This window comes from Nyctibius grandis, chromosome 4, assembly GCF_013368605.1.
Source record: "Nyctibius grandis isolate bNycGra1 chromosome 4, bNycGra1.pri, whole genome shotgun sequence".
In the NCBI taxonomy this organism is placed as follows: domain Eukaryota; kingdom Metazoa; phylum Chordata; class Aves; order Nyctibiiformes; family Nyctibiidae; genus Nyctibius; species Nyctibius grandis.
This window is the reverse complement of record NC_090661.1, coordinates 63,814,848-63,827,288: the sequence shown is the minus strand read 5'-3', so window position 1 is coordinate 63,827,288 and position 12,441 is coordinate 63,814,848. Positions and strand designations below refer to the sequence as shown.

General features: G+C 43.5%; 1 protein-coding gene across 5 annotated transcripts in view; it reads right to left on the bottom strand.

Annotated features, from left to right (window-relative positions):
* Positions 1-3,843: 3,843 nt before the first annotated feature.
* The window catches only part of INF2 (inverted formin 2), a 47,121-nt gene continuing 38,523 nt past the window's right edge, over positions 3,844-12,441 (bottom strand). For 3 of the 5 annotated variants that reach the window (XM_068397857.1, XM_068397858.1, XM_068397866.1), the window contains 2 exons: positions 11,637-11,696; positions 3,844-7,962 (listed from right to left, as the gene is read on the bottom strand). In XM_068397857.1, coding sequence (XP_068253958.1) covers positions 11,638-11,696 — 59 coding nt within the window. In that variant the 3' untranslated portion in view covers positions 3,844-7,962; position 11,637. Of the gene's footprint in view, positions 7,963-10,712; positions 11,479-11,636; positions 11,697-12,441 lie in introns of those variants that run through there. The other 2 variants (XM_068397859.1, XM_068397861.1) reach the window with 2 other exon arrangements.

Here is a 12,441-nt window from a genome sequence, read left to right as displayed (position 1 = left end):
ACATACAAAATGGAAACAATTAAAATTAAACGTTCTGTGATTAAATTAAAACGTTCTGTGATTCTGTGAAAATAACTAAGCTAAAGGCCTATAATAGAAAATGAGTATTAACTGTATTTGCTGTTTGCTTGAATTAATTTGTTGTTGGTTTCCATAAGCATTTTTTTTTGCACAAACAAGCACTAACACTTTCCCGAAGGTAAAGCAGGTTTACATTTAATTTATGTCAACAACTTAATGTATACCCTTTAGGACTTCACAGTCTTTGTGCTAAACTTGTACAGATGTCTGTAATTACCCCAGCAGGACAAGATTCAGCACTATGAAAGAGCCTAATGAGAAATAAGCCACTTTCTGCTAGAAATATTAGGAGTAAAATGAGCTGATTAAAAACCAAAATCTTATTACAAATAATAATGTTAAAATTCTGCTGCTTGTTTATTTTAATTAAGCTACTGGAGGAATCAGTACACAACTATTAATTAGGAAACTCTTTTTTTTTTTTTAACTCAGAGTGCTCTTCTAAATTGCTACAGGGTTTGTGTAAAGGAAAAGTCTTGTTTTTAAAAATCCTAATAAACCAGAAATACTACACAAGAAACAGCTAATATGCTTTGAATGATAAGTAGGCTTATAATAATGTACCTCTGAAGCTTATACTTTTGAGACTGTGTAGAGAAATCCATGCTGTTAGGAAGATTAAAGCTTTGGTATAACTTCAAGGCAGCTGTAACTTACATTGCTGATACGGTTCAAATGAGCTTGTGGGTATATTTAAAAAAAAATCTCTGCATGAAATTTCTCCTTAGAAAGTGCAAACATTCACCTCTGGTAAATATATACCTATATACACACACCTCTCAATGCAACCCAGCAAGGAGTAGCATACTGCAGAAAGCTCCAAAAGCTGGGTAATGGGCTGGCAGGGAACAGAGATTGATTCAATACACCAGCCCTGCTCTGATGATCCAGTTGAAATCAATTAACTTGCAATTAACTGTGAAGGTGTTTTCAGTGCTCTGCTACTCTACCTTTTGTTTTATTGAAAAAGTTGCTGATGTTTGAGGACTGCTACAAATACAGGCATGTGTTTTCATCTGCTTACTGCCATGCTACTTCTCATTAGCCTGGAAAGATAAGTTGTATTTTGATGGCATAGGGTTTAGATTTTTAAGTATGTCAGATCCAAAAAATATCTTACCTCTGTGTCTTGGGCCATGTGAGCACTCATTTTTTCATTGCTAGTGTTGCTGATGGGCTGATATGGGGCTGTATTATTTTGTAGAACTTGATTTTCTTTGTAGCTGGAAATTCATTTCTGATGGAAACAGGGATTTCAACGAATGCTTTAGAAAACCTGGTGTTTCCTGCTGTGTGCTATTCCTAAAGGGTTTTTTAGAGGGGGGAAAGGTGTTTAAAAACTGTTCCACATACACTTTCAAGGTAACCATCAAAAGTGTAAGCACAAGAGTCAATATCTGCAATGCAAGATATTTTTGAGGGTAGGAAGATGTACTGCTTACCAAATGGCTGGAAGTGAGCTACAGGATGTATAAGCCAACCAGGGAGACTGGTAGTCACTTGGTTATGCTGATAGATGGTCCCTAACTAAGCTATTTCTCATTACCTCCCAATGGGCTGCACTTGCTATGGCTTGGATTCAGGGACCTGCTTGTATTAAGAGGCTCCCAGTGTGATATACTTCACTGCTGACTTTTCAACAGGTGTAATTTATTCTTGATGTTTATGATTCTTCAAGGATAAAAATAAGAAGTAGAAGAAATGATGAATCTTAATCCTTTCTTGCACAAGCAATCTTGTTGCTGTAAGGGTTACCCTCTTCCTTTCAGATACATTCCTAGGGGGTTCCAAGGGTTTTCTGCAATCTGGGTTCAGAGAGGTCTTAAGGGAACAGTAGTTCTTTGAAAGTTACCCTCTTCCTTTTGTTTTGACTTTAATATGGCTGCAAACGTGTTACGTCAGAAAAGAGAAAAAGATAAGTATGGTTTTATTTTTACTTAATCCTAACGATATTTCTTTTGTGGTGTTTTTCATCAGCAGTTGTCGAACTGTTTCAAAGGATACCATTGCCCCTGTTTTACAGATGGGGAAACTGAGGCACAGGCTTGCCCACAGCCACTCAGGCAGCCAGTGGCAGAAAATGGGTGATCCCAGTAATCCAAGTCCCTGGCATTTCATTTCAGTGCTCCGGCAGTCAAAAACCTGTTTAGTCTTTGCAATCTAGCAAGTTACCCACCGCTCCCTTATTAAGATCCAGCTGCTGCTGTGCCTCCATTTTCTCATATCAAAAAGCCAGAAGCAGTTGGAAACAAAGTAGAAGTGCTCACTGTCCACTCTGTAACTGCCTCTGCTGCTGGCTGGAACATGGCTGTGAAGTCTATGGGCTTAATGCCTGTGGGCTCGATCCTAGCGATGGAGTTAATGAAAAAGCCCTCTAAGGGAACTGGCTGCACTTTTTGGCAATTAGCGCGAGGGCAGGAGCCTTGGGATCTGCTGCAGATGGAGCCTGGACCAGCAGTGGCAGCTGTGGGTGGCAGACATTGGAGGACACTGCTGCTAAGACCCCTTCGCTGGTCTTTGTGCACTGCGGCAGAGCGGTGAGGCAGTTTGACCGAGGAACCATGTGAAGGTGTATCTAGAGTATGGGGATGGGCTGTGAAAGGTAGGAGGCTGGGAGAAGGTGGGTTGTAGGACTGAGGGCTTTGTAGAGAGTAGGGACGAACTCTTCAAAATGGAAAGGAATTTCGGCAGTTACTTTAATTGGGGCATGGATAGCTGAAGGGATTAGGGACAGGATGTAACAGTTTTAATCTTTGGATGTTTGCTAGGTTTGAGATACGTCATGGTTTGGAACAGATTACCATGTTGGCTGTCATTTGATCTACATGCGGTTATGCTGTGGTCTGCACCCAGACCTCTGCAGGCAGCTGTACATGTCACCAAACTCCACTTGTGGAGGTCAGGGTCCTATGTCCTCTAGACCTCTACAAGCAAAGTAGAGCAGTTGAAAGTACCTGGAGGGAGAAAAACCCTTCTGTCATCCTGTTCTCCCTGGGGTCTCTCCAATTAAGGAGGTATTTTAGAAAAGCAAACCATTTGTCTGTGATTCAGGATGGGTTTGTAGACTGCTACTGTGGCGAATGTAGTCACTACTACTGCGGCATGTTCTTCCAAATGTATGATATGGGTTCACCAAAAGGGAATTAAGGTACAGACGTGAAAGGGTTTCTGAACTCCTACTACTCTTATCTTTTCTGAACTACTTTGCTTCTCTTTTATCTGGTTCTTGCTGAACAGAGAATCATAGAAATGTTGGTTGAGGGTGACCCTGGAAATGGCCTTGTCCAAGCTCCTAGAGGACTGCCACCACTACTACAGACAGATCAGCTATGGTTTTGTCTAGTTGAACTGTGAAAACATTGAAGAAAGGAGACTACAGAACATGGCAAAGTGTATAGAAAAAGTTTATTGGCCTCAAAGGATCACTCCTGGAAATTGTGTGCTGTTAGGAGTTTCATTTAGATTACAAAATCAAGTTATGGGTTTCGAAGGATCACAGCAGCCTGTGCTGCCTCTTCTTCTTTGGGCAAACCCTATCTTTCTGTGGTAGCTCTGATTTTCTCCATCTATTCTGACTGATGGATTTGGTAATTAATTATCACCAATTCATGACTAAAACTGACTGCAGATTATGTTGTATGAAGCTGCTTAAGTACTAAACAAACACGTCAGGTTCTGCATGCCCAGAGCAGGGCAAACCAACAGTAACCATAATGTAGGTGTCATCAGCAAAGACTGCTGATCCTAGAAAAAAAACCTACTTTGACAGGCTGGGAGTGTATCTAAACTGACGTGATAGGAGTTGACCGTCACAGAGTGATTCTTGTCTTCTGACTTTGAGTAATGTAAGCTGAGTCTGTTTATAATCTCCATTAGGGAAGAGCAGAGCTCCTGCTAATTCCTACCGACACCTGGCTCTGTATGAATTGTCACACAGAGTTCTTGCAAGAGTTGTTCATGCCACATCAAAGAGAGCGTTAGAGAGTCCCTAATGTGAATTAACTGCTAGCGCAGCACGGATGAAGGAGTGAGTTATAGTGCTGAATATGCTGATTAACTTGCAGTGATCAAATTCTCCACTGGTATTTAAGGGCTGGTACCTGCTCTACACTAGGGAGTAGGAAACCTTTTTCTTTACTATGGACCTGCATTGCCATTGCAAATCCTGCAAACAATGCGGTTATTCTGCAAGGTGGTCACTGTGTAGTAATTGCCTACACCCAGCAAGGTCCCATCACTATCACTGCCCCATTTTTAACTGTCAGGGCCCAAGTTAGATTCTGGCTTTCCTATCGCTTCATTTTCTCTCTGCCCTCTCGTTCAATAAAGCGGTCTGAGTAGAAGTATCTGACCTCGTTTGTGTCTTAACGTCGCTCTCTGGGATCGTAAAGAACCTTCTCAGAGCCCAGAATCTAACTCGGGCCCTGACATTAACCCTCTATAGTCAAGCTTCTAGACATGGCAAAGCTGTTTTTCATATCCTGCTCACAGCTTGATTGTGAGGTGACCAAACAAAATGTGGTTCATGATGGAGTGGGTTCATGACTGTATTTGCTCTCAGATACATTAGGTGAACATATCCCCATGACTAACATGTTCACGCATATTTCATGGCTGTGACTATTACCACATAGATAGAGTGAGCTAGGATGGGTACAGTGCTGACCTTTAGTATTGGTAAACTTGTATGTTGTACTCAGTTGACCTCTGTGTACAGAAAACCAGAAATAGGAAGCTGTAGAACCAGGCTTTATGTTCAGACAGAATGAAAACAGGTTAATTTTGCTGAAATGGGCTCATGCATTTTTCTTTTATTTCAGTTTATCCTCTCTCTTTCTAACCAGAACAGAAGGTATCTCAGAAGGTATATCAGAACAGAAGGTATATCAGCCCCTTCTGCTCTACTGAAGGTAGGAGAGGACCAAACGGTACGCTAAGACCAAAAGATACTGGAGTTACTTTGGACACAGAGGTTTCAGCCATGCTCTAATTACAATGCAAGGCTGTGGTGGTGCTCATGTACTAGATACAGCTCCATTTATACATCTCTGTTTCTTTGAGAGAAAACAATAGATAATTATTCCTAACCATATACAACAATGATACGCTTAGGTGCTTTATAAACTATGGGGAAAATACAGGACAAATTCTCATGAATCATAGGCCCTCCGCATCCCCACAAGAGAAAGGAAATTTGTTAAATACTTATTTTATTCTAAACTTTGAAGTATCTTCAGTATTGACATTAAAAAAACAAAAACAAAACAAAAAGCAAACCCTGAAGATCCATCCCATTAAACATATCTGAATTCTGATGTGAAATACTGGGAAAAGACTTCTGCTGATTTCTTTCATAGCTTCATTTTATCGTATAGCCAATACTTAATTATGGAACATGCAGTTATTTGGCAGCTAGAAACTCGTGGTGTTCTCAGCCTGGTTTACGTACTAAACTCCATGTGCAGTCGCTGTAATATACCACAAGAATACTTTTTTGAGGTCCAAAATCACTGTTGGCTTAAACGACCCGTTGAAGTAGCTGCAAGTGATGTTGTTTTTATCAGCAATTAATTTGGCCTTGCAACCACTGAAAAATCTTCAGGATCATGAGCTTTATTTCAAGGTCACAAATGGAGCAAAACTGCACATCCCAGTTGAACATCTCTCTTTGACCTGCTCTGATTCTGTCCCCCTGTTCTTCTTAAATAATCACTGTAATGGAAGCAGAGTTACTCTGGAGTAATAAATTATAAATGCTGTGCTTCAGCCTGCTTACTGGGATGTGATTGAAGAGATAATTTAATATAGTTTTCACAGATGACTATAGAACAAAGAACAGGCAGTGGCTCAAAATAACCCATTTCTCTGTAAACTCTTGAGGGTGGTGGAAAGATAATGCCAAACACCCTCTCTTTGAAGGCCAAGGTAAGAACACAAAGCAATAAAGACTCTGGCTGTGTGAAAAGAGCTGCACTCTCTAGGTGGAAATGGGGGTACCTGAAAGACGCAGACGGAGAAGTGGACACCTGCTGCAGCATCTGAAGAGAGCAGCTTAAGGGCCGTCAGCAGGTAAGGTTCCCTTGGTAACACCCAGAAAGCCTGTTTGTTCCCACATCCTGAATCTCCAAATGATGTTGTTCCTGTCGATAAAGCAGCGGGGTGGGGAGGAGGAGGCTGGCTGCTCATTGCTAGCCTGGGCTGCAGGCTCTTCCTGGAAACAGGGAGGCTGCAAAGCTGCTGGGAAAGTGTGTTTGATACTCCAGATTTTTATAGCCTGGGGTCTAATCTGAGAGCAGAGAAGCTGAATTAAAGAGAAAACGGATTGATGCTTGGGCAATGTGCTCTGAGACGGGAAAAGAGGGGGGGGGGAAAAAGAGGAAACCTGTAAATGTGATGATACAGTCTTGCAAGTCCAACCTGGGCAGGTGACGTGGTTCTGCAGGAAGCGGTAGGGCTCTGCCTGCTTCTGCCAGCCAGGGACGGGATTTCAGCTGCAACGGGGCTGTGCTGCTCCGTGGCGTCTCCTGAACTGAACCGTGCATCTGCTCTCAGCTGATCTTTACTTTTGTTAACCGATTCTCAATATGCTCACAGCAATGCTTTGGTTAAAATAAACCAGTGATTTAATTCTTGGTTTAACTTCTAACTTAGCCCAGCAAAGTTTTCAGTATTACAAGGACATTACAAGTCCCACTAAGCAAAGCAAAATAAGCTTTATCCTGAACATTAGTCCAGCCACAGTGAGTTACCATATAAAGGCATCATTCTTCCACGCACCCAGCTCTTCCACTTGATTCATGTTTCAGCACAGTATCACACCATAGATTCAACACAGATCATTTTAAATGGACAGCTATGTACAGAACTATGATACAATGTTATTACAAAACTTGAGAAATACAGCTCTGAATTTTGAAGACACAATACTGCACGTTCCCTGTTTTAAAGCAAAAGTAACAGGAACCTACACCTTCTGCAGCTTGAACACAAAGACTTTTGAGTGCAAGCAGCTGACAACAGTGTTCAAACCCAGTTACTAAAGGGTGAGCTGAAAATGTGTCCAATAGAGCACTCTGGAAAAGCTCTTTCTGGTGCTTTAATAACAGGAGCTGGGGCCCTGGTTCTCTGAGAGTTGATGGACACATCTGTGTGTGTGAGAAGACTACTGCAAGACTACTGATGAGCTTTAACTGTATTGCACATAAGCGTCATGTAGGAACCAGACACTGTTTATATGGCCATATGTTTACTAAAATACATACTTTTTTTTTTTTTTTACACTTTTTTCCCCCTATAACCGATTTCCCTTGCTTTAAATGATTGAGAGTAAAAATACATTTGACTGATCTGGGTCTTGGACCTGGTCCAATATAAATCGTCAGCGGGTGATGAGAAGAGGGAGTAACACGCTTCCACCTGTGATGGTACAGCCATTGCTTAATTTACACCCTTAATTTAGTTGAGGCACTGCTATTTTTAACATTTCTCTGAGGGCTGAACGCTGTGGTCCTTTCTTGGGCCACACTCAGCTGTCGTTTCAAGAGGAGTTTGGCCTAAGAGCAGTTGAAAGACTTGGCTTTGAGGATGGGGGCGAGAGGTCTGACCCTTTCATGCTGCCACGTGCAGAACCGGCCCTCGTCCCTGTGGGCGCCCGGTGTAAGGCATGGGCCGAGGGTGCCGAAGGCTCCGGGGAGGCTCTTTGGGTCTTGGAGGGGAGAGCAAAAGGCTGCACGAGGAGAAGCAGTGCGTGCTGGTGGGGCGGAGGTGGCCACGGTGGAGTTTTGGCAATGCAGAGCCCAGCTTCTGAGAAGTTGACAGCGCTCCACGGAAACATGAGTGGTTTGCTGGGTCTCCGTTATTTCTTCTGCCTTGCCGTGACACCTGCAGGAGGAGGGGGAAATGCAAACTATTTGCAGCTATAAAACGAAAGCGGTGTCTTTTTGCACGTGTGTGTATCTAATGGTCAGGGTGCTACTAGGGAAACCAGTTTCATATTCCTCAGATAACCTAAAACCAGGTAGAGCTACATCTTTACGTACTTAATAAAAACCTCATGTTTCCAGAACTGATCCTGATGTTCAAGAGTTTGGGCTACTTTGCTTTTGAGCTGGCCACTAGTTCAGTCCTACAGCACAAGTCTTGAGTTTTCCAAGCAGAATATTGGAATGTGCTTCTAGATATTAACTTGCTGAACTTACTAAATCTAGAGGATTTAGGAGGACTGTCAGAAGGATGGGGCAGCACACTGTCATTTTTAAGAGCCTGTCTCACTCCATAACCAAAACAAATACCACTTCTAATGACAGACATGAAGGCAAAGACCATATAGGAAGAGGCGCATTAGCTTCATTACATTTCCCTGGTCCATTAGAAAACTGCCCACAGACAGTACTGAGTCTGCAGAAGGGGAGGTGAAGCATCTGGTTCTCTAGAATTAAAGGAAAACAATGAAAAAAAAAAAAAAAAAAAAGAAATTAAGAAAACTTTGACTCTCAAACGCTGCTGTCTCTTTGCAGGGGGAGGCTGACATCCCACTGTGCCCCATGCGCGTTGTAGCTGCTGGCAGGCAGTGCTGTGTGCCCCTCCCGCCCCTTCCCTCCATCCTCACCAGGCTGCAGTCCTGGAGCACTGCCCTATGCTGCCCCTTTGGTTTGTTCTTTTATCTTCTAGGGAATAAATCAAGTAGATTTGCGAGCAGGAAAACTGCCAAAGCCTGGTTGCTTACGGACTTGTGCTCTCAAGACTTTTGTTTCCCCTAACCTTTCTAAGTGACATAAAGATGGCAGGAGAGGAAAAAGGGAGTTGCACGAACAGACATGAACATTTGTCTGTAGTGATTCTCTAGGGTGTAAGGCAAGGGAACTCAAACAGCATCTCCCCTGAGTCCAGGCATTTGTACCGTCCCTCCTCTGACTGTCAGCTTTTGTTAAATGGTCCTTCTTCAAGCTCTTTTCAGATTTGGTTGGAAATGAGTTCAGATGTTACCAGCACATGTATGAACAGAGTGTGGCCACCAGTGCCTGGATTCCATGGGAAAATAGGCTTAACCATTTCTTTCAGGAACAGTGGATAATGTGGGATACCACTCTTTGGGTGTAAAAGATCATTAGTGACAGGACTAGAGGACATAGCCTCAAGCTGCGCCAGGGGAGGTTATTAGGCATTGGAATGGGCTACCCAGGGCGGTGGTGGAGTCACCATCTCTGGAGGTGTTTAAGAAAAGACTGGATATGGCACTTAGTGCCATGGTCTAGTTGACACAGTGGTGTTAGGTCAAAGGTTGGACTTGATGATCCCAGAGGTCTCTTCCAACCTAGTTGATTCTGTAATTAACATCAATACAGAAATTGCTGCATAACAAGATATAATCAAGGTAAGGCAAGAGCTCAGTAGCTGATTACAACAGTCTTGTACTGCTCTGAAATATTATTTCATAGAGGCACAGGCTGTTCCTGCCCTTACTCTGCTGCTGTTACAGAAGCTCTAAAAACTGATAAGGGGATCAAGTCTTGATCCCTGAAGCTGGATCTGCACAAGAAGGAAGAAGATTCCCGCGGCTTCACTGAGACCCAGCAACTTCCACATCCAGCAAATCCACCAGAGAAAGAAATATCCTGTACCAAAAGAGAACTGGTGCTGCAACCTGAACAGACCATGTGCGCTTGGGACAATAAATAAAAGGGGGGAAAAAAAAAGAGGTGGAACATTCTAGGAAAAAATATTGATGGGAGCACTCTGGTCTTGCTGAGTCTGCCCTATCAAGAGGGACGGACCTGAGCTGCATTTAGATGAGGAATCACTGTGGCTGGACACTAAGGGAAGCAAATGGATTTTTGTTTCCTCTAACCTTTCCAAGTGACATAAAGACGGGAGGAGAGGAAAAAGGGAATTGCAGGTTTCAAGGTCCCGCTCGTCTCTGCCCACCCGGCACCAAAGCACAGCCGGGTGCTGCCGGTGCGATGCGGCTGTGCCAGGCGCAGCACTTCAAGGATGGGCTGCAACCCCTGCCTGACTCGGTCACTTCATAAAGGTACTGTTTGTCCATGCTTCCCTCTATGTTGCTTTCCTACATCTTCTAAGGAGAATTCAAAGCTGTCTCTGTCTCTCTTCTTTTCAAAAACAACTTTTTTTTTAAGTCTGTATGCTGGAATCCCGTGCTTAAAACATACATAAGCTGAGTTACGCTTAACTCACGGTTTCAGCTGCCCTCCCTGTGCAGCACGACCACTGGTCCTGGCATATTTCTTACCTGGGCCTCCCTGCTACTATTTTCTGCTCTTGCTGCAAATCTTCCTTAGGATTTTTAAACCGTCAGAGCTACTTCCCTTTTCCACTTGATGTAATCCTGCAGCACGGCATGGAAAGGGCCAAGAGAGGGCAGGAATAGTCACGACCGTAACTACCCAATTTATAGCTCATTTTCTCTTGCTAGCAATGATGCTTTAGCTGCAGGAACAAAAGAAACCCTGTGTGGAAATCCTGCAGAGATTCCTCTGTTCCACCACCCCAGGGGCCGGGAACGGGCCAGGGCTGCCAGGCTGAGCAGGAGCAGGGCTCACGGCCAGGCTCCCAGCCCCGGGCACCGGGGATGCTGGAGAATAAATACATTCCTTTCGGGAAATGAGACAGAGAGCTTTGACATTATTGATTCAGTTCATAAGAGATGCTCATCAGCATGGAAAGGACAACGCATAACTATGCAATTTCAGTACAGTGGGTGTTTCGATTGTTTCTTTTTCTTGCTTTTCTTTCCGCTTGCTGTAAAAACAGACAAAGTTTTGCAAATGAAAGTCTCATCTTGAAACTCCTTAAGCTTTGTTTCGAGGGGCAACTGTACGTTGCGAGCATCAGTGAAGGATGCAGGGAACTTGGTACACAGTTTCACTAGAAATTGGGTTTATCTGTATTATGTTTTGGGGGGACAAAAGCCCAATTACACCCCTCCACCCCCATCCCAGAAAGCTGCATGAATGCACATAAGAAGCATGCATGGTCTGTTTGCTCCAACGGACTACTTTGTGCGCAACTCTGGAATTGAATTTGGCTTTGAGTTGGAGCTGGTATCTTGCCCCAACTAGTACTTCTCCCTGGGTCCAGTGTTTTATTCCCTTTTCCAGATACCTGTAGGAAGTGGCTACCCACAAATAAAGCAAACATTGCTCTTTGCAGGAGGTATGTACTGAAATTGCATTTTTACAGTTTTTGAGAAAATAATGGGATCAAAGCAAGGACTTCGTTTATCACATGAAGCTGGATTCACTTGGTTAGAATAATGACTTTTAATTATCTGCAGGGAAAGAGGTTTGGCTGCTGCTGACACAGAGGACAGACGTGTAGGCTGCGACCCTGTGTCGAGGGGAGATCAGCACTGACTCCGCTCCACGCAAGATCAACACCCTGGAGAGTAAAAATCAGAGTAACACATTTATTTTACATGTATTTGTGATTAGACACAAAGACAAAAAGCTTAGCTGATATGCTGAATACTGATTAGGTCTGTAAAGTCCCAATGCTGCGGTTAGTTCACATAGAAACACCTTTGCGAGTTTACATACCTCATTGTACCACACAACCTTTTTTTGTTTTATTATCTCCAGTATCAGTCTCAACCTCTGCTTTTAAACAAAAGAGAGACACTAAATGTAGCTGATCATGGCAAGGCAAATGTAACAACAGGGAACTTTTTATGATGCAAACATTGTCTAGTAGTAGAGAGGTTCCTAAGATGCCACCCCTGGATGCCCACGGAGCTTCATGGATTTTGGGGGGTCAGTTCCTTAAGCCAGAAATACTAATTTCAGATGTCAGGAAAGCATTGCCACAGCTTGGGGTGCTCCTGTTGCTGCAGCTCCTCCTGCTGCCTCCTGGCAAGCAAGTTTGGGAACCACTGCTCTGGGAAACCACTTCTGGTCTGTGGCTTATTTTTTAACTAGGGGAAAGTGGCATGTTTAGAAATGTAAATAACTACAGCCCCAGGGCACGCCGGCATTATAAGGGTAAGTCCCTCTGTGGTAGATGCTCAACCCATGCTGTCTTTCTCAGCAGTGGGTATTCAAACCCTCCTTTCCTTTCTCCTCCACATTCCTTGGAAGGAAAAACATTAAACATTGATAAAAAGAGACTTCCGTCACTTCCCTGCCCATTTGTTTGACCCCAGGATCTTGCAGAAAACAGGCTTTGGACAGTATGTTGCATTTTTCTAAAGGCTGACAGACCTACGTGTCTTCCTTATGAGGCACCTCTGATTTGGGAATAAAGTACCCACCCAAGGGTGGCTTCAGCTCGGTAGAGTCTGAGGGACTTGGATGCACTTCCCAGGTTTGGGACCAGCTGTGGATGCACACCATGAGGTGGAGACCT